At 45.3% G+C, this 22,873-nt stretch overlaps 1 protein-coding gene across 1 annotated transcript in view; it reads left to right on the top strand.

The window, feature by feature from the left end:
* IMPA2 (inositol monophosphatase 2) overlaps window positions 1–6,243 on the top strand; it is a 45,727-nt gene extending 39,484 nt beyond the window's left edge. Inside the window, exons 6-8 of the mRNA XM_004421054.3 lie at window positions 3,357–3,465; window positions 4,229–4,380; window positions 5,715–6,243. Of these exons, the coding sequence (XP_004421111.1) occupies window positions 3,357–3,465; window positions 4,229–4,380; window positions 5,715–5,830 (377 nt within the window). The 3' untranslated portion in view covers window positions 5,831–6,243. The remainder of the gene's footprint in view (window positions 1–3,356; window positions 3,466–4,228; window positions 4,381–5,714) is intronic.
* The last annotated feature ends 16,630 nt before the right edge of the window (window positions 6,244–22,873 follow it).

Raw genomic sequence — 22,873 nt, 5'->3', positions numbered from 1 at the left:
TGCTTGATTTTCCTTTGTGAAATAGCCCTGTGGTATCTAGTTTGAAAATCCCTGTTCTTCCTGCAGCAGGACAGATTGGGCTAGGCTTTGGCCTGAAGGAGTAGTCACATCTTTTTTTACTATTGTTATTGAGGTATAATTGACATATAACATTATATTGGTTTCAGGTATACAACATAATGATTTGACATTTGTATATATCGTTACATGATCACCACAATAAGCTAGTTAACATCCGAGTAGTTACATCTTATGAACCTGATTACAAGTAGGTGCTTATCTTCCTATGGAAATTGACTGTCTGGCTTTCTAGTTCCTAGGGGGGGAATCTTTAGGGTCTTCCTTAATATCTTCCCAGGGTGATTAAGATCCTGGAGCCAGGAAGTGCTCAGTATGTAAGGGTTATTCTCTTGATGTTAGCTCTCAAAGAAAATCGGTCTTAAAGTATATATTCTGCAGTAAGGGATACCTATTAGGGACTTGAAAATAGTACAAGATCATACTCTAGTGGGCAGGGGGATGGTGGTGAAACTGATACAGCTTTTTTGGAGGGCAATTTGGAAGAAATTATCAAAATCTAAAACATGCACACTCTTTGATTCAGAAATCCCACTTCTATTAATCTATCCTGAAAACAATATCAACATGGCTGCACAAACCTATATAGAAAAAAAGATAGCGTTGTTTATAATAACAAGAATTGAAATGTTCATCTATGGGGGATGGTTAAACCAAGTGCACTTCTTCCATTGAGTACAATCGTCTTTGTGAGTACGGAGGGATGGTGAAAGGTGTGCTTGATATATTGTTATGTCAAAAGAGTGAGTTACAGAATCACCTGTAAAACTGTTTTTAAAAATATGATGTTTGTGCACACATGTGGGTGTATGTAAGACCTGAAGTTAGACAAGGGAATTAGCAGTAGGATTAGGCAAGATGCCACTGGTGCTTCCCTGCGCTTTCCTCCGTGGCCTCCTCTGGGACAGCTCGTCCTTCCTGATCTTCCCTGGCTAAAATAACATGTACCATCCATTTGCTTTTAAATTTTAGTTTAACAGGCACTCCCCGAATTACAATATGTTATCTTTCAAAAGAGCATTTTTGACTAAAATATTTATCATTCAGAGTTCATTTACCCCCAGAAAATAGTGATGTACATAGTGATTAGATTCTTAGGCTAGCCAACAAAATTCTACTTAACTCAAAAATTCCTCCCATAAATTTAAAAATACTATTAATTTAACAAATTAACCCAAACAAGAAGACTCTTATCAATGTTTCCTTAATGCCAGTGTTTGAGGGAAAGTGTTCATTCACTCAGTTTATTGAGTGCCTGCTGCACCTGGCCCTGTTGATGTCTTTTTCTTCAAAAGAAGTCTTTTTTTCCCCTGGGAAGTACTGTCTCAGTTTGCAGCCCAGTGAGGTGGGGTCAGCTGGGCCCTGTCCATGGAGATCCTGGAGCCACGGGCCCCCTCGTCTGTTGTTGTGGGCAGAGCCCCGTGTAGCCACCCCAGACATGCAGTAGGCACGTCATCAGCTCAGCTTTGGTGCTGGGTGTGCCTGGTGAGGAATGAATGATTCAACCTCCGGAAGACAGGGGCCCTTGGCATGGAGCCAAGCGGTTTTCAGGAAATGTTTAAAGTTTAAATGAGAGCCTCCAATATAGGAAAAGGGGAAAATGGATATAGATTCTGTCTGAGAGGAGATTGACTTCTCACGGTCATCTGGTCCCCCATGAGAGGTGACTTTGCAGATGTCGACTTGGGATTGGGCCCATTTGGTGAAATACCTTGTGGCGTGTTTTTCCCTCTGCTTGATTCATGGAATGGCTTTGTTCTGTTATTTGAACACACCTGGTGTGGCCGATCATGCCTGAGCAACAAGGCCTGATGAGACATGACACACTAAATTTGGTTGTTTGGGTGTGTGGCAAAGCACAGACAAGTGCTTGTGATCCCCCGCCAGTGAGTCAGGCACAGGAAGGGAGCCCGGTCATGTCTCCCACACCCATGCCCACGGGCCGCCCTGCTGGCGCAGGAAGCCTGGCACTCCCATCGCAGGGACCCTGTGCTCACGCTGCAGTGGCCATACAGATACAGCCTTGGCCATCTCTATGCAGCCAGGGCTTACACCTGAAGACTCCCTTTCCAAAAACAACATGATTTAAAAATTGCTTTTCTCCACAAGGGTGATATTTCCATCTTTGTGATCACAGCAGTTAGAGAAAGGTTTTTTAAAGAAAGATTTATTTGATGAGCCATTTTTTTTTTTTTTCTCCAAAGAGTAGGCATTCGCAGCTTGGAGTCATTTTGTTTTTATTTGTGATTGAATGATGATGTAGGGGAGGAAGACATATCCTCTACCCACTCTGGGTCCTTCTAGCTGGGCTTTGAATTAAAATGACATGAGACAGAATAACAGGAGAAAATCAAACAAAGCTTTATATCATGTATATGTGGGAGATACCCAGGAATAAAATGGGTAACTCAACAAAATTGTGGAGGCTCTCATCTTAAATACCATCTTCGGCTAAAGACAAAGGAGGATGTTGGGTGTGGGGGGAGTCAGTTATGGGAGAATACGAGAAAAGCACAGTAAACAAGAGTAAGGTTGTTATGCAGATTTAAGTCCTTGCCTTCCTGCACTGTGATCAAGAGTCTCTAGAGATAAGGTCATCCCCCCTTCTTCCTGGTACAGAGAGGGAGATAACCTTTACAAACGGAGATTTCCCTTACAAATGTAAATGTCTCTTACAGAGGATAACCTCTACTTTTACTTGGTTTTCAGAGCTTTGATAAGAATGGGCTTAGCATGGACCCTCCCAGTCTATCAATACACAGAGTTATCTATGGTGAGGGCCTGTCCTGGGGACAGGCCTTCTATCTTAAATTTCTTTTAGATAGATAGTGGGGAGGAGGTCAAAGTTTCTTTCAGAGTCTTTTCTTCTTAAAAATAATGAAGGCAAAGAGACATATTTTGAGGTGGCCAGTGCTGATCCCCTATAATAGTGATTTTCATAAGCTACCAACTTTTCCAAGTTCTTTGTGCTAAGTGTCCCTGAAAAGAGAGAGAACTGAAAAATCTGCTCCCTCTGCAATCTGAAACAGAAGATGGCTTTAAAGGGATGATGATGAAATGGAGTTAGAGTGTGAATTTTGTTTCTCTCTTCACTACATCCTTCCCTTTTCAACATAGCCATCAGAAAAACCTTATAGCCTAAACCACTCAAAAGAGGATACTTATTCTGAGAAGGAATGAGAGGCTGATATTTGAAGTTTGCTTCAGGGAAAACCCCGACTATTCAGTTAGAACCAAGACTTGATTTTTCTGATTTTGGGAAATTCTTTCTATTGCAGATCTCTCAAAGGCCTTGGTTCTAACAGAAATTGGTCCCAAACGTGACCCTGCTACTCTGAAATTGTTCCTGAGCAACATGGAGAGGTTACTCCACGCCAAAGCTCATGGGTACGAACTTCAGTTCCTGGAAAACCTGGGGCCAAAGGAGTGTGCCAGACACACAGATCTTGCTCACAGCTCCCCAGGGACTGAAAGAGGAAGAGATCTCCCATGTGATAGGAGCAGAAGGAGCACATTGCTCTCCATGCTGAGGCCCAGGGAGCGCGTGATGCTTCGTCGTCCAGTAGGATAGCTCGTACAGCCAGCTGTTAGGAAATGGACAGGGGACCTTTGTTCCTTTCTAAGCAGCACTTTGAGAAGCCAAGGAACTGATCTCAAACCACCCAGCCAGCAAATCTTGTGTGTGCTTAGAGCCCTTCAGAAATGATATGACTCCATAGCCACTTGGGGAAAACAACCCAAGTCCAGGTGAATCCTCTTCATCTCCCATCCTCCCTCTAGGTCTGTGCCGTAACTATTAGCCACATGAGGCGATTTAAATTTAAGGTAGTTGGAGTCCAATAGAGTTAAAATTGACTTCAGTTGCACTAGCCACATTTCAAGTGCCCAGTGTCCGCAGGTGGCTAGTAGCTACCACAGTGCTGAATGTTTCCATTATTGCAGAAAGTTCTATTGGACAGCGCTGCTCTGGACAGTAGAGTCAGAATCTTGAGCTTGCTGGTAGAAGTCCTGTGGCTCATTTTTAATTATTGGGAATGCCCAGCAGAGGGGGTGACTTTGAATGAAGTCAGTGTGCACGCCATTTAAGAGAAATCCAACTTGTGCGTGGTGCCACTCACACGTGCATTTACTCTCTTCCCTCTCCTCTCAGGGTCCGAGTGATTGGGAGCTCCACCCTGGCACTCTGCCACCTGGCCTCAGGGGCCGCAGATGCCTATTACCAGTTTGGCCTGCACTGCTGGGACCTGGCTGCTGCCACGGTCATCATCAGAGAAGCAGGTGGCATCGTGATGGATACTTCAGGTGAGCCCCTCTCACCTTTGGCCCACCCTCCATCCCCAGGGGTACAACAGCAGAGACAAGACCTAGTGATGCCACCAGACTGAATCTCCCCCACTTCCTTGGAGTCTCTACTGATGAGAGACCACGCAAGGGTATCAGAAAAGCAGTGTGCCAGTGCCAGACATCTCCCTCCTACCCTTCCTGCCTTCCTGTTCTAGGCCTCAAGGCGTGAAAATAGACCCTAAGATCAGGATATATGACCGGATAGTAACAGCAGCACCACTTTACTTTATATAACATTTGAAAGTTTTCTAAGCACACACGTTTTTGTCCCCACAAAATCCGATGAGAGAGGTAGAGCAGGGGTGTGCTCCCCAATCTACAATGAAGTTTTTAGGAGAATGGATCCGAAAGGTGACCTGTTCTTCTGCTTCAAGAGCATTGCGCCCCAGTGACTGACCCCAGGGGGGCGAATCCCGTAGCATCTCTGTCTCCGGTTGTATCCACCTAGCTTCAGGCTGACCACTCATCTGACGTTTAGGAACAAGAGTCAGAGACTGGGTGAATCCTTTTAGGTTGCATTCTCTCCTAGCTTTTTAGTCCCAAGCTTGTTATTGTAACCACTGTGGCTCCCTTTTAACTACTGGGGATGTTCAGTGGGTCTTCTGTCATTTGATTTCTACTTTTTTCCTCTTTCTCCTCTGAAAGGCCTTAACTGAGCTACTAGAAAGGTATAAAAATGAAGAGGTATCAGCCTTGGGTGGCAAGGCCAGTTTCCCTTTAAAAACGTGTCCGACAGTGGCTATGACCACGCGAGCACGTTTGTGTGCACGGAGGGCTCCAGCAAGGCGATTAGTCCTGTTTACACCCCCAGGAGAACTTGGGGCTTCATCCCCTCCCCCACCCTCAGCTACCAGGGCACCAGAGCAGCTGCACCAGGTCACCAGGAGCTGATCAGAAAGGCCGACTCCCAGGCCCCACCAGACCTGTTGAGTCAGGATCTCTGTCTTATGGGGTCCCCCATGCCACCATGCAGTGCAGAGTTTGAGAACTGCCCTCCCCTCTCCTGGTCTAACTGATATTTGAATCTCAGTCCTGAACCTTAAACTACGTTCTCCCAGCACAGCCTCAAGGTGGCACTGGTTCTGTGCGGCTTCGACTGCACTCATACTGGGGCAGAGCAGAAGCTGAAGGGGCTCACCCCTCTGACCAGGCTCATGGCTAGACCACATTCTGGTCCAGCCTCGAGCTCGGCCTGAGCTCTATTTTCCTTGGAATGTGCGTGTGCTGAGTTATTCGGGATTGTTCCTCCCTCTCCAGTAACCCAGGTGCCCTCTCCCCTTCTCTGTCCTCAGGCGGACCTCTCGACCTCATGTCCTGCAGAGTGGTTGCTGCCGGCACCCGGGAAATGGCGACGCTCATAGCTCGGGCCTTACAAACAATTAACTATGGGCGCGACGATGAGAAGTGAAAGGGAGCGGATGACAGACAACTGCCAACCCAGGTCTGGGCCTTCCAGGAACGCCGAAGCTGGTGGCCTTGAGCAGCCTGCCCTCAAATGTCTCACCCGTTCCTCATCACCCCCCAGGGAGGTGTTATGCTAAAGTATGTGGCACTCGGGTTAAATCCATGTCTCTCACCGGGATTTGGTGTCTAGCTGGTTTCTCTCTTTAATCTCACATAGCCTTTTTCAGGTTAGTACAAGTTCTATCACAGCCAAAACCCAAATCTCATATGATGTATGTATTGATAGTCTTGATTTTTCCTTTTCCAGAATGCAAATCTCAGGTAATAAGGCTTTAGAACTGCTGATAAAGCGGACTTGTTCTCAGGCCCTCCTCGCTGGTACTTCACAATGCAATAAATCAAAATAATGGCACTCTGCTTATCCGTTTCCCTCCGTAATTGTGTCGCCTGTTTCCCCACATAACCATAAAATCCACAGCTGTAGATCTAGGCTCTTGGGAAGGTTTGCACATTACAGCCCAAAGATGACAGTGTTGCTGTCCATCTGCTGCCTTCGATAAGCACTGTGAAAACGATTCAGTAGTTAGCATGTTAGTATTTAAAATCCAAGACGTAGGTCAAACTGAAGAAAAACAAATCTCTGAAATGCTATTATTTTTGTGATCAGTTTAATGAAGAGAAATTATAAAGTATTTTCTGGGCCTTATTTTTTTCCTCTGTAGGAGATGGAATTATATATAAGAATGATTCTAATGAGGATATTCACTGACTGGCCACGGGTATCTTTTCTGAAGTTTAAGAATTGGGAAAGTCTTAAGATAGAGAAAATTCCAACCCACTCAACTTTTTCTCTCGCAACAACAAATACAGAGTATTTGGGAGCCTCTCATCTGCTATCTCTGGCTCCTAAACATTGGAGGTTGGCCTATACAATAACCCCAGACACTTTCACCAAACTGTACCCCTGAAGAGTCTTTGGCAACCCCCTGGCTAACCCCTGTCCTCTCTGGACACAGGTGGGACTCAGAATCCCTTCACAGTTAATTCACCCACTCCATCCTCCTCTCACAGGGTGAGCTGCATGCAGGGCCCGGCTCACTGCAGATGGTGGACCCCAGAGAGGGATTCTGCAGAGGGTTATTCCCTTGGGAGTAAATTACCCAGATGCCTTACCTCCACTTCCCCTTGGGTTATTAATTGATAAATTTGCTATCTAAAGGAAGGAGTTTCCTTTTCTGAACTGAATGGAGTGACCAGGTGACCTTCCCCCAGTGGGAGCACAGTTCAAGGGTCTGGACGTGTGAGGACTGAGGTCTCCTTTGGGACTAAGGAGCTTATTGCCCACATTGCATGTGGGCCTCCACTTTTGATACCTACAGGAAGATGGCAGCCTGCTTGTGGAGCCACAGAACTCCAGGGTCGGGGCCTGAGCAGCCACATGACGCTCCTGCTGTCCCTTGGAGCCTTGAGTCTCCTCTACACCCCTTCCCAGTGTTCAGCCTCTGGTTGATCAGTAGTAGAGGCACACTGTTCCTCCAGAGACCTCCCACCCACACCAAGATCCTTCAGGTCGTTAGACTGTTCTACCTATGTCAAGCCAAAGTGTGTCCCTTAAAGCTTCCATCTCCACTCTAATTTTCACTTGTAGGTCCGTGAATAATTGAGCAAGTCATCTTCCATGTGATGGTGTTTGAACATGAATACATATCTCATCCTTTTCCTTTTCTCCAGGTGAAGTAGCTCTGGTTCCCTCCCTGAGCCCCCAGGGGTTGGTCCTTCACCTAGATGTGTCTTCTAGACTTCAGGTTTGATCTGATCATCCATCACTGACCCTCCTCTGATCAACCAATCCAAGTCCCATTTGCTTTTTGGTCATGCACACCATCCTGTGGTTACGCCCTGAGTTGTCAGAGCCCCTAATGTGCGCAGCTGTTAAGACTGCATACTGGCCTCAGCATACTGGCCTAGCACAGCTGGATTGTCTGACCCTGTGTAGGACCGTTAGTTTGTCAGTGCTGCATTTCACTTCCTCACTTTCAGCTCATAACTGCAGCCTGTCAGGATTTGGGGATTCTGACTCTTTCTTCCAGTATGGTGGCAGTCTCTAGAAGCTTTTTAGCTACACGTTGGCTTAGCCTGCCATCAAGAGCTCTTATTCAAATCATGGGGAAAAATAAGCCAGAGTAAGCCCAGAATCCTTCAGCACCTCGTTCAAGATCTCTTTCAGGTTCTCATGGTTCTGTTTTTTTTTTTTTTTTTTTTTTTTTTTTTAAAGATTTTATTTATTTATTTTTCCCCCCAAAGCCCCAGTAGATAGTTGTATGTCATAGCTGCACATCCTTCTAGTTGCTGTATGTGGAACTCGGCCTCAGGATGGACAGAGAAGTGGTGCCTCGGTGCATGCCCGGGATCCGAACCCCGGGCCACCAGCATCGGAGCGCGCACACTTAACCACCAAGCCACGGGGCCGGCCCTCTCATGGTTCTGTTAATCACCACTCAGAACTGGCTGTTCAAACCAGTTTTGAGTACATCTAACTGTGGTATCAGCCAGCCCACGTTTCTGTCCACTGTCCACAGGACTGCATAAGATCTTGTCACATGTCTTGCTGAAATCTAGATGCATAGAGCTGTGCTGTCTAATACATTAGCCACTAGCTACCTGTGGCTATTTAAAGTTAAATTGATTAAATTGAATTTAAAACTCGGCTCCTCAGTCACACTAGCCACATTTCAAGCACTCAGTATCCACATATGGCTAGTGGCTGCCATACAGGACAGTGCAGACAAAGTGCAGATAGTCCCAGCATCTCAGAATGTTCTACTGGATGGTACTGCATAGAATGACACTCTTTAGTAATCTATTCTAAGATCTGGATTTATTTTATATATAACATTCTAACTTCTATTTTATGGAATCTACATTCTTCCCTGGTGTTTGGAAACCAGAAGAATTCTTGTCAGTCTCCAGTCTCCCCACATTCCCTGGACAGTCTTGCCTGCAGGGTGGCTCCAGGTCACCACTGTGTGATGTGCTTGGGGTGTGTGAGCAGAATGGAGAGGCTAACCCGCGGCCAAAGCAGGGCGAGAGCAAGGCAGGTTACCAGCCATGTTATTACAAAGGTAGAACCAGATGAGAATCCTCGAATTGCAGGTAATTAATTCTATGCGTCTATGATAAGGGCAGCATTAAAGGGAAAACCTCCCGAAAAGGGAAAGAGGTTGAGATGACTGTGCCCTAGTGATGGTGGGGGCGGGGAAGGAGAGCATCTGTGAGCTGGATGCTTGTATAGTAGCCCCAGGTCTTTTTTAGAACCTCCTGGAAGATCTGCCTCTTCTCCCACAGGTGGCTGCTCTGCATCGTGCCCTCACTGCCTCCTGGAGGCCAGCCCACTGCTGCAGCGGGTAGAGCGCTGACTTTGGGGTCAACAAACCTGATTCTAACTCCAGCTTCCTCCTCCCTGGGCTCAGGTGCCACCCTGAAAACTGTAGACGTTGCCTCCTTCCCAGGATTGTTGAGGGGACTGCCTGAGGTGTACAAAGGGCCCAACTGCCACTGACACTCAGTGCATACCAGCTCGTCACCAGCATCCAGAACCTTCCATGTCAGAGCTTCCCCTGGGTGACTTTGAAAGCCAGGATCACCCATGTGCCCAGCTGCAAGTCCTGGCTCCTCGTTTAGTACATATTCAGGACACTTTGAAATGGATGATCAACAAATGCTAAATGAACAGAACCAATTTGACCAGCCAGAGATTAGCAGATACGTTTTTATCTGAATTCTGTTTATCTGAAAATATTTATGACAACATTAATATTTTGTTTCCCCATAATCCCAGTGGACTGGCACCTACTCCTTCCCGGTCTTTATCCTGTTTATCAGTCACATAGAACAGTACACCAGCGTCAACAAGTCCTGCATTTGAAGAGAGCTTTGAGGGCGTCCACTTATGAGAGTGAAGACACCATGAAATGAAGGTTAAGGAAGCCTTCCTTGAAGCTTACATGTATTGGAAGGAAAAAAGAACAAGTTAAAGAAAAGTAATACCAAAATATCATATAAAAGTTATGTCATTTTGAACATAAGTTAATATCTTTTAGGCATACATTTGTGACTTTGAAAACATTGATTTGGATTATTGAGCATAAATTTCTAATGCTTAAAGATTCCGGGAAAAATGTATGGAAGCGTGGGCAGCATGCTGCACAAGGATCAGAGTCCTGGTTCTGTGTTCTGGTCCCAGCTCTATACTAATTTGCCATGTGATGCTGGGCAATCATTTAAGGAAACTGAGGCCCCAGTCGGTACCTATAACATTTGTGTGTTACAGCTCTCCAGGGCTCCTTCCAGATTCTGCTCCCTCAGCCTGTGACCCAGTCAGTACCGGCCTCACCAAAGTGCCAGCAGGAAGAGAGAGGCAGTGTGTGTGTTCCAGCTGTGGTAGTAAATGCATTTTGTTTTCAAATTAGCTCTGGGTTTTTTGCATATTTCCCATAGGTTCACTTTAGAGTGAGCACTGTGTCTTATCACATTTTGTAATAATTTTGTCTTTGAAGAAATAGAACCTACCCAGTGTCTGACCTCCCCTGGAGAACCCCAGACCCGCCTGGAGTGCTCTGTCCCCATGGGCCAAGCGCCCTGGCCTTTCCAAGCTCCTGACTGGTTCCAGAAGCAGAGTTACAGTCAGCTTTAAGGAAACTGTGTTTTCTTTCATCTCTGGAAATAGCTCGATTTCTCATTTTATTGCTGTGTTCATTAATTTTGTTTAATGGGACTTTTTCATAATAGTATGGATTTTTTTAATGAGATTTAAAATGTATGCTTTTGCATACATTTTGCCAAATTGGCAAAGTTTTGCCAAATTGCTGATTATCCTTTTAGGCTTAGATTTGCAAGTTTTTATTCTCTCAGAATATACTCAAATAGCCCTTCTGAGTATATAGGCAGTCACACAAGAAATTTCTTATATTCTTCAACATGCATTTCAAGGTGTAATGCTCATTAATTGTGAAATGTCTTTTAGTTCTTAAATGTTTATGGAGGTTTTCTTCAAAGAAATAACTCCCCACGGGGAAAGCCTCTCAGAGGGCCCCAAGGGCAGTAGGAGACCCTGGACGATGCAGCTTAAACAAATGGCTGCCAGTGTCATGGGCCCTCTCACCCATCCGTGTGTTTGCGTTTCTTGATTCGCTCAGTCATTGATAGTCTGAAGCTGAGACTTTGGTAAGCTTTTGTCCTGAGCATTATCACTGCTCCTTCAGGAGAAGCAGAGAGATCCTCTGGGGAACAGGGGGGTGTCTGAGACCCTGAGGTTGGAGGCCAGGCCAGGGCACAAAGCACAGCCCACCGTGGAATCTTGAGGCCCAAGTGCCCCAGCCTGGGATGAGCCTCCAGAAGCCAAATGCTCTGCTCACTTTTGTGATCTTCGAAGCTAGCAAACTACTCATCATATCATTTTGACTTCCTTGCAAAATAATGTTCACCTACTCTTTGATGATTACATTCATTCAGAATTCCTCTCGTAGGCTTCCAAATGCTTTGGTTTTGCCCTAATTTTTTCTCTTTATTTTTACTTAAAGCATCTTGTGGAGCAGAGTTGTCAAATGTTTTGGTGCCTTTTTAATCTAACTTCAAATAAAAGTAAAACATTTGTCCTGTACATCATAAATGTCACCATCCAAACAGACCAGGAGTCAGGAAGCATAGATTCTGGTCCAAAGTTCACGTTAAAGTAACTGTCTGACCTTGAGGAAGTCACTTCCCCTCTGTCGGTCTTGGGTAAAATGTGTGATGTGGAACTGTCCAACCCCTCTCCCAGGGCTATTGTGAAGAGGTCAAAGGATAACGTGCAAGTCTCGAGAGCTGTGAAATGTCAGGTGATACTGTTTTGTTTTTTTGTGTTTTGTCTTTTTTGCTGAGGAATATTAGCCCTGATCTAACATGTGTGCCAGTCTTCCTCTACTCTGTATGTGGGTCACTGCCACAGGGTGGCTGACGAGTGGTGTAGGTCTGTGCCTGGGATCCAAACCCGCGAACCCAGGCTGCCGAGGTGGAATGCGCCGAACTTAACCACTACACCATTGGGCCGGCCCCCGGGTGATACTGTTTTTACAATTAAATATTATTCAAGAGTGAAAAGGTCATGGTATCTTTCACAGCCAAATGGGATGGTTCAGCTATCGGAGAAAACGAGAAATATTTAGTCAGATGACCACAGCTTAGACAGACTTTTCCTGATTTTTTCAACCATTTACAATCAGTTCTGTAATTATTCTGTGCCCAGGACTTTAGGCAGTCTTAGAAAATACCTCTCCTAGCTCTCCTTAGTAGTAACCACAATAAAGTATGCAACACACTTTAATCACCATGTTTTTTTCCATGGAGGCAAGGTATAAATAGAACAGTTTTTTTAGAGCATAAGCGAAGAACCAAATCAATGGCCTAAAAACTGGGATGATCTCCAGAAGCACCAGGCCATTTGAACCAACTTTGTGTTCCCAGTAGATGGTGGGAAGTGCAGGGGCTCTGCACGTGGGCGCCACTCACCAGCTGGGTGAACTTGATTTACAGGTGCCTCTCTGGGCTCCTCTGTGAAATGAGCTAAATGGTGCTCCTCCCAGGGCAAGCAGTGTGTGCACAGATGGCTGCATCAATCAGACGAGAAGGCAGACTGGGAGCCAGAACAGAGGACCCGAAGGCAAGGGCTTCTCACCTCGCTGCTCCGGCCCTTTCTCTGCCCAGCCTCGTTAGGTGGGCTTCCCTTCCCAGAGATGAAGACCTCAGGGTGGAGTGCAGCTCAGTCACCTCGTAAAGGCCCCCTGTGAAGGACATGGGGGGACAAAAGTCTAGATGATCGTATAGTCCTGTACTGTGTCAGCCGGGGGCCCGGACCAGGTTCACCAAAAACACTAGTGAGCCCCACAGCTTCCTGGTGTTAGCCTGGACCTGTCCTCTCAGGTGCCACTCAGTCACCACACGTCATCAGCAGCCCCACAACTGATCCAGACCAACCTCTGGGAAGAGGGAAGGATGACAGAAAATGAAAGATGAGGTATATGAAAGGGGGAGGATTGTTGCAAGAGATCCAAAATGGCAGAGTTTCAGAACCAGGCGTGCAATGGGGTTGGCCTGGTGGCACAGCAGTTAAGTTCGCGCCTTCTGCTTTGACGGCCTGCAGTTCACCGGTTCGGATCCTGGGCATGGACCTACACTCTACTCATCAAGCTATGCTGAGGCAGCGTCCCACATAGAAGAACTAGAAGGACCTACAACTAGGATATACAACTATGTAGTGGGGGCTTTGGGGAGAAAAAAGAGGAAGATTGGCAACAGATGTTAGCTGGGCCAATCTTCCTCAAAACAAAACAAAACAAAACAAAAAAACCAGGCGTGCAGGTTCTAGGTGTCCACAGAGCCTGTGCAAGCAGGTGAGGGGCAGGGCCACCATCACTAAGCTGGGCTAGAGAGGCCAAAAGAGCCTGTTGGGAGGAAGAGGGAATCAAAAGGGTGGGGGAATAAGAACAAGTGTGAGTGGCTGGTGGGACACGATTCTCCCCTGGGAATGGGGAGATTTTAGGTGTGACTCAAAATACACATGTTCATATGCAAGAAGCAACGTGGCTTCCTAGAGTGTTCTTAGGCCTCTGGGAGGTCAGGTTCCTGACAGTTCATATATCCGGTCTTAGCATACACATCTGTAAACACCGAGTCCCTGGAGGCCCACAGCACCCCGCCCAGTGCCTGGCACAGAGGAGGTCCAGTAGAGAGGGCATGGTATCACTCGGGACAATGACAGGGAAGTGATCAAGACACTGGGGCCCACTCAGAGGCCTCAACACTAAGTGAAGCAGTCAGCACTTCATGCTGAAAACAACTGGTGAGCACTTTTGTCACTCGTTGTGTTCACATGCCTACCAGAGAGCTGGTTAGAACAATTTTGAAGGGAGAGGACAGGGAGCTCTCAGGCAGGTGGAGGGTGCGGTGCGATTCCCTGAGGCAATTTCATCGTTCCTCAGTCCTGCAATAGGGTTGTCCTCTGTTCAGCAGAATGATCTGTTACATCTGTGCATAAAGTAACTGGGGACTTTGACAGTGTCTCCGGAGGCTTCTAGAACTGAACAATGGCATCTCCAAAGTGGGGGAGGGGGAGGCTTAGGAATCACCTGATCCAACCTCCTACACAGGTAAATGACCTCTATTCTCCAGGTCCCACCAGTCACTAGCCTCATGATATACTGCAGGTATGCCTGACATGTTCACCACTAGAAAAGCAACAGTATTGATCAGTTAATTCTCCCATCAACCTTGGGGGAGGAGGAGGCCATGCTAGGCCATCAATGGCTCAGGGCAAATGGTGTGCAATCTCATACCCACTCCCTGGGTCCGGACGGCCAGCGGGTTAGGAACGTGGCCTGACTCAAAAGGGCACGTCCTCCATCTCCTCCTCATCCCCTGGGGATGGCCTTATCTCTCACCCCTGCATCGGCCAAGTGCCGTGCACAGCCGGTGCCTGGACTAAATTCACCAAAAACCATCTCAGGAAAAGCCAGCATGATGAAAAGCCCTTGCGTCCTTGTTTTGGGGTCCGGCTTCCGACTGCTGCTGACCAGAAGTATTTGTGTGTCGTGATGTCTTTGGTTCCCCATGTCTCAACTGGAATGTCACAGGTGGCCCCAAGGCCTCTGCCCTTGACAGCGAGGCATCTCCCCACCCTTCCCACGCGGCAGGATCCACCTGGCACAGAGGGCAGGTCCACACTTCCTTGGCTTGGGAAAGAGGCAGTTTTACTAAGAGATTAATGACAAAATCACACACAGCGGGTATGCAGTCTTCTTTTTCAGTTTTCAACAACAAAAATTAAAGCCCTTGATGCATGTTTCTATTAAGATATGCCTCCATCGTCAGACCCCTGTAGAGTTGGCTTTTAAACCCACATGTAGGGCTTTTTATTTTGTCCCTGTGGCATTCCATCTGGTCAGCTTGGCCTTCAGATCTTCGGGATCCTGATTCTCTCTTCCTCTTAGTAAAATCATGCCAGCACTAAGGCACTTGGGTGAGGGAAGCAAGTGAGTTTCCCCAAGCCCCTCATGTCACACCACCTAAACCCCCAAAGCTGCCCCTACCTCAGGGCCAGCCTGCCCATGAATAGCTCTGTTACTCCCCAGAGCAGGAAGGTCCGTTTTACTGCTGGGAAAAGGGATATTTGGACAGGATGTGGCCTGTCTTAAAGACCCGATGCCCTCAGCCCCGTGAGGCTGGGAAGAATGTTGCAAGCAGCCTCCACCACCCAAGGGGCGTCCCCACATTGTGGTCGCACCACAATCCTTGGCCCACCAAAGCTTTCAGACAGCTGGTTACACCTATTTCCTGGGACCACGCCGGCCCCGCTCCACACCTGCGCTCCAGGGCCTGAGTCCTGGCAGATGGCAGCTGTACCCTCATCTTCATGGAGCCCTGGCCTGTGAGGTGACATGGCAATGCCATCGCTGGGTCCTGGCAGGCTCAGCCTCGCCTCACCAAGCCCCTGGGCAATGACTCTGCGGACTGAACATTCTGACGGACTTCTCCCAAGAGGAGCTTAGCTTCTGGCAAAACTGGCCCAGCCACCTGGGGGTGATTCTCTGCACCCCTGGGCCGAGGTCTGGGCGGAGGCGCTTCTTTCCCCAAGGCGAGCAGCGCGCCTCCTGCTGTCCGCGCTGGCGAACTGCGCAGCGCCCGAGGCCTCCGGCGCTCTCAGACATGGGAGCCCCGAGACAGCCGTTAGGCTCAGAGTGTATCCTGAGCCATGGGGTGTGATAGGAGATTGTTTGTCCCTGGAGGACCAGGAGAATTTAGCTGCGGTGCTCCTCTGTATCCATGATTGCATGGACACAGGATTTAGGAATTATGGCAAGTAAATGCCATTGTTCCATGTAATGTGACATAGTCTCTGTGTAAACCAAAAAATGTCAACATAGGCCACGGCCAAAGTAGAGATATGAAGTAAAATTTAAGTCCACTAAGAAGAAAATGTAATAAAACTAGCTCATCCAGAGTTTAATCAAGTTTTTGACACGAGGTTGGTTTTTTTTTTTTAAAGATTTTATTTATTTTTTCCCCCCAAAGCCCCAGTAGATAGTTGTATGTCACAGCTGCACATCCTTCTAGTTGCTGTATGTGCGACTCGGCCTCAGGATGGACGGAGAAGTGGTGCCTCAGTGCACGCCCGGGACCCGAACCCCGGCCGCCAGCGTCGGAGTGCACGCACTTAACCACCAAGCCACGGGGCCGGCCCGTGGTTTTTTTTTTTTTTTTAATGGCTACAATAATGACTTTGGAAAGGCCATTTAACAATTTTTAGTTAAATTTAAGATGGAATTGGAGTTATACTTCTGGATATTGATGTATACAATTTTGTGATGGTAAAGAGAGTTGCTAATTAAATAAGTACTCAGGGACAGGGAACATGGCTTTTATTTTTTGACATCTTCCAAGAATACTAGGAAAAATCTTAATTCAACTCAACACGCTAATAATCGATTATTTAACATATCCCAACACACTGCTTACTAGCTGTGTGAGACCTTGGGTAGGGTTGTTGTGCTTCTATGCCTCAGTTTCATCACCTGTAAAATAGGAAATAGTAGTACCTACTCACAGGGTCAGGACTAAATAAGATGTGTATGTGAAGCTCCTAGCACCATTCCCGGCCATAGTGAGGGCTCATGTGATAGGTTTGTAATTATTTTTATATTTACTACAGTTCTGTTCTGAACTAAGTGCTGGAGTGACTCATAATAAAACATGATTCCTGTCCTCAAGAAGGTTACCGTTTGAAGCAAAGGGAGACAAACATGTACAGGAACAGGAATATAAGGTTATAAATGATCAATGCCAGGAAAACCAGAAATAACAAGGTGCTGGGGGGACAGAGAGAGGAAATGGATGATGTCGGAGTGTGAGGACACCAGGAGGTTTTACAGGAGAGGTTACATCTGAGCTAGGTCTTGAAGGAGGAGTTAGGGTTTAGATGGAGGAAGAGGAGCATTCTCAGCAGAAGAAACTGCCTGAACAGCTACGCTGAGTCATCGTGAGAGCGTGCAGTAAATTCAGCATCAGCCAGTGGCCAGTATGACCGGAGGGTGGGAGATAGGGGTGGGGCACCAGGCAGTGAGGCCCCAGAAATGGTCGTGACCAGTAGCTAGCATTTGGGGAAGGCTTACCCAATGCCAGGCACAACAGACTGGAGGAAGATCACCAGGCCTCATGAGCCACGCTGAAGACTGTGTGATTTGTCTTACAGACAACGAGGCGCCATCAAAGATATCTGACCAGATCCCTATTTGCCGAAGGATGGAGCACAAAGCAGGCTCTTGGTAAATGCCTATCGAATTAAATGGAACTGGATGGTGGTAAAGAGAGTCTTTCTGGTGGCAAGTCCCAGACAGGTATAAAAGGATATAGAATAGACATCCTAGTAATGACATATCCAAATGTAGTTGATACCTAGGAGGAATGAGTAGGTATAACATTCAAGACACATGGCTTGTTTTAGAATCAATGAAAACTGTAAGGCCAAGTAGGGAAGAAGTTTCCATCTATCAAGGACCACTGCTCTATGAAGCTTGGACAGAACAGGTATAGAGCATCTAAATGTAGAATCTTATTCCCAAGGCAGTGGGAGGAGATTAGCCCCTGTGACAGAAAGGAGTCATCCTGGGGCCACAGCTGCAGGAGGTGTGCATTCCCTGTTGTGAGGATATGGGGGAATCACGTGTTTGCAGTGGAGCCCAGATGCCTAGCTTCCCAGCCTAACTGTGAGTGCACTTGGAGGCTGGTTTTGTGTTCTCCCACAGACTTGTCAGGTACTGTTTAGGGATGCTCGAAGCTGTACCAGCATTGGGCATGTGTACAAGGCATGCAAAAACGACATAACTGCTACTACAGGCTCTGAAAGACCTAAGCAATCAGACTACGTTAGCCATCAGTTTGTCTTCTCCAGAGCTTTATATAATAAACAAGCTTGCAAACCAACAGATGTGTGCATAAGCCTCAGTGGTATCACCAATTTGCCCATTGACAGGTATGAGGAGAGAATCTTTACGCAAAGCATAGAATGTGAGAAGAGGGACGAGTGAGGAGGAGAGAGAACAGCAGGCCAGAGAAAAACCAGCCAGTGGTCTAGGCATCTCGTCTCTCAGCTGGACACCCTCTCTAGGTCTGTCAGTACCCGGAGGAGTGTCCTATTTACTGCCACCTGGTGGCTGGCGGTAGATACACACCTCCTTCCTCCCTGCAGGCTTCCCTGCCACACCTCCTGAGGGAGGTGGAGGGCCATGTGAGGAGCCAAATGGGGCCAGGAGTCAGTGTGTTGTGTAAGAGAATTAGAGCCACCGCTCCTGATGACAGTCCAGAGGCTCTTGTGCCTGGACAAAGCTCTCGTGCCTGGCTCCTGTGCCTGTACGTAAGACAACCTCTCCTGTCTTTGGCTTGGAATAACTTCCAACTGTATTTCTACATTGCCTCCAAAGACACATTTTTAGCCTTTGAGAAAAGCACGAGCTTTTGCTCACCCAGGGTCACTGTCGTGATTCAGCACTTGGTGTGGGTGTCCTACTCTGTTACTACACCGGCCTCTGATGAATCTCTGGTCAGCAGCAAAGTAAATGTAGGACTTTGTAGTCCATGGTAGACAATGTAGGAAGGAAAAGGTGACAATAAGACAGTCTGTGCCACCCTGGTTTTATATTTTTGAAAAACATAATGCTGTACTTGTACACTCATGTTTATAGCAGCATTATTTGTAATAGCCAAGAAGTAACCCAAGTACCCATTGACGGATGAATGGATAAACAACATATGGTGTATATATACACAATGGAATATTATCCAGCCTTAAAAAGGAAGGAAATTCTGACACATGCTACCACATGGATGAATCTTGGGGACCTGGTGCTAAGTGAAATAAGCCAATCACAAAAAGTCAAATATTGTATGATTCCAGTTATATGAGAGACCTAGAGTAGTCAAATTCGCAGAGATAGAAAGTAGAATGGTGGTCCCTCACAGAGACAGGGACTGGGGGGAGGGGTTTGTGAGGGGTTATTGTGTAAAGGGTATGGAGATTCAATTTCACAAGATGAAAAAGTTCTGGAGGTCTGTTGCACAACAGTGTGAATATACTTGACACTACTCAACTATACACTTAAAATGCTTAAGATAGTAAATTTTATGTTTTTTACTACAATTAAAAATATTTTTAATTATTTAAAAAACATGATGCCTGTTGGCCTTACTGTTCTCTCTTTTCTGCAGCATTATTTTATATTTTTACGTTATTTTGTGTTGAGGTATAGATTACATGCAATAAATTACATCATTCTTATGTGTTCAGTTTGATGATTTTGACTACTCCAAACAACATATAAAGATTTCCATCACCCCAGAGATTTCCCTTGTGTGCCCTTCCTGTCAGCACCCTCCCTCTAGGCAATCACATCTGACTTCCATTACTATATATTATTTTTTTATTTTAGGTTATAATTATATAAAGTAAAATGCACAGTTTGTAGGTGTATACATTTATGAGTTTTGACAAATGTCTATACCATGTAACCAAATCCTAATTAAAACTAGATCTTTTCCATAACTTTCCAGTCTGTGACCTCCTCTGCCCAAGGCAGCCAGTATTCTCATTTCTCTCCCCACAGATACTTTCTTCTATTCTTGAACTTCACATAAATGGAATCCTGCAACACGTGCTCTTTTATGTCTGGCTTCTTTCACTCAGCATAGTGGTTTTGTTTTTGTTTTTTTTTCAATTATTTTATTGAGGTCATACTGGTTTATAACATTGTGTGATTTCAGGTGTACAGTATTATATATCAGTTTCTGTATAGACTGCATTGTGCTTACCACCAATAGTCTAGTTTTTATCTGTCACCATACATATGTGCCCCTTTACCCCTTTTGCACACCTCCTGCACCCCTTTCCCCTCTGGTAACCACTTATCTGTTCTCTTTATCCATGAGTTTATCTTCCATATGAGTGACGTCATTCGGTGTTTGTTTTTCTCCATCTGGCTTATTTCACTTTATATCATACCCTCAAGGTTCATCCATGTTGTTGCAAATGCGACGATTTTGTCTTTCTTATGGCTGAGTAATATTCCATTGTATATATATACCACATCTTCTTTATCCATTCATCCGTTGATGGGCACTTGGGTTGCTTCCAGGTCTTGGCTATTGTGAATAATGCTGCAATGGACATAGGGGTTCATAAAGCTCTTTGAATTGTTGATTTCATGTTCTTTGAATACATACCCAGCAGTGGAATAGCTGGATCATATGGTAGTTCTATTCTTAATTTTTTGAGAAATCTCCATGTTGTTTTCCATAGTGGCTGCACTAGTTTGCACTCCCACCAGCGGTGTATGAGGGTTCCTTTTTCTCACATCCTCTCCAACATTTGCTATTTCTTGACTTGTTAATTATAGCCATTCTGACATCCTTTGCCCATTTTTTAATCGGGTTTTTATTGCTGAGTTGTAAGAGTTCTTGACGTATTCTGGATACTAGACCCTTATCAGATATATGATTGACAAATATTTTCTCCTATTTTGTGTGTTGTCGTTTCACTTTTGTTGTTATTGTCCTTTGACACATGAAAATTTTTAATTTTGATGAAATCCAGTGTATTTTTTTTTTTTTTTAGATGCCCTTAATCAGGTTTAGGAAGTTCCTTTCTATTTCTAGTTTGCTGAGGTTTTTCTCATGCATGGCGTTAAATTTCATCAAATGCTTTCTCTGCATCTACTGAGATGATCCTGTGGGTATTTCTTCTGTAGTCTTTTGACATGGAGAATTATCTTGATTGATTTTCAAATGTTGAGACTGTCTTGGCCAGTAATGACCAGTAATGCTGTGTACATTTCATGTGTTTACTGGCCATTTGTATATCTTCTTTTGTGAAATGACTGTTCAAGTCTCTTGTCCAGTTTTTATTTGGATTGTTCACCTTTTTATTGTTAATTTGTAGGAGTTCTCCAAACATTCTGGCTAAGAGTCTTTTGTCAGATATATTTTCTCCAAATATTTCCCCCAGTTTGTAGCTTGACTCTCAATTTCCTAACATCATTGTTTGATAAGCAGAATGCTTTAAAATTTAATGAAATCCAATTTTTCAAATTTTTGTTTTGTATTTAGTACTTTTTGTGTCATGTCCAAAAAATCTTTGTCTACCCTAAAGTTGCAAAGATTGTTTTCTTCTAGAAGTTTTATGGTTCTGGCTCTTATATTGAGACCTATGATCCCCCTTAAGTTAATTTTTGTAGATGGAGTGAGATAGGGGCCAAGATTCATTTTTTTCTATGTGAATATCCGGCTGTTCCAGCCCATTTGTTAAAAAAGACTCTCCTTTCCCCCACTAGATTGCCTTGGCCCCTCAGTCGGTGTTACTTTTCTTTTAAGGATTCTCCATAATTATGTTTGTATATTTACACAGAAGCAACTGAAGAGCATTCTGTGCTAAGTTTTAAAAAATAACTGATCAGGGCCGGCTCCGTGGCTTAGCGGTCAAGTGCGCGCGCTCTGATGCTGGCGGCCCGGGTTCGGATCCTGGGCGCGCCCCAAGGCACCACTTCTCCGTCCAGCGCGAGGCCGAGTCCCACGTACAGCAACTAGAAGGATGTGAACCTATGACATACAACTATCTGCTGGGGCTTTGGGGGGAAGAAAATGAATAAATAAAATCTTTAAAAAAAAAAATAACTGATCAATTAATAATGTGAATTGGTAATACATGCATGTGGTTTAAGTTAAAAGGTATAAATTTCAAAAGGTACAAAAGAATATAGAATAAAATTCAATTTCCTTTCCATCTCTCTCTCTCACATCCCCAGTGCCATCCACGAAGGCAAATGCTGTTAGCAGTTTTCTGAGTAACTTAAAAAGATTGGCTTCCTGAGGCCTGTGAGTGTATGTGTGTGTTTGAGTGTGTGCATATGGGTGTGTCACAGGTACAAAGTATGATCTGGGTATTACAAACAATTCCTAGCATATTCTAGGGGATTCACCTAAGACATGAAAAGCAGTGCCTAAGAATTTTTTACAGGCCTTATTTAATTCTCTCCTTCTCACTTACTCATGTATATGGAGGGAAATATTGTATGATTGAGTTTCAAGTTCACAAAGAAGGAGAGGGGTGAGCTTTTTCTCTTTTCTTTTCGTTTTCTTTTTCTTTCTACTTTTGGCAATATTTATTGACCGACTCATTAGATCCATATACCAAATGAATGTCAGAAATTGCAAATTTAACAGAAAGAAAAGTAGAGGGGCTCAGGAAGACAATAATAATTAGGATATATTTCTTAAAAAGCAAAAAAAAAATTGCATGTAGTGTGTCACTTATGAATGCAATCTATAGACAACTTTTATTAGCGGGTTCCTGATTTTTTTCTCCTTTAAGCAATTATCATGTATTGGCATGATCCTTGGGATTCTACCATTACATGCTGGCTTTCAGGATAAAGTGGAAAGATAGGAACTGCCTGTCTCTGGCCCAGTCCTGGGTGTTATATAATAAAGTAGAGAAGCTTCAGGCCGCTTTAACACAACTTCTTTTTTATGAAAGCGTCCCTCTTTCTAAATTCTTGGCCATTGAATCCAGATACCTCATTTAATGAATGTGCCTACTAATTCATAAAGTGAAAGTGCTTGGACACATGCTCCATTTATTGCTCTACTATAAATCCTCCTGAAACGTCAAAACTGTACCCTGTTTTCACACAAGTTCTTTTTGTTCCAGCCCTGGTGCTACAGTCAGAGCTTGGCGCATCCCACCGAAAAAGAAAGAGTCCATCCTAAGAACATTAGCCATCCTATAAATGTGCTGAAGGCTTGAGCCTTCACAGTGGGGGTGCATTCCTCCTGGCAGGGGACACCCTGAGTCCCTGGAGGGGCTTGGAGGTGCAGAAGCTGTGGTGTGTACTCCTCCTCACCAGGCCCTTAGGTGACTGCGCTCCATCCATCTCCCAAGACACTGAACCAGGCCAAGGAAGAGGCAGGG

The sequence above is a fragment of the Ceratotherium simum genome, chromosome 14 (genome assembly GCF_057802395.1).
Source record: "Ceratotherium simum simum isolate JZ-2026a chromosome 14, ASM5780239v1, whole genome shotgun sequence".
Lineage (NCBI taxonomy): Eukaryota > Metazoa > Chordata > Mammalia > Perissodactyla > Rhinocerotidae > Ceratotherium > Ceratotherium simum.
This window is presented reverse-complemented; position numbering and strand designations above follow the sequence as displayed.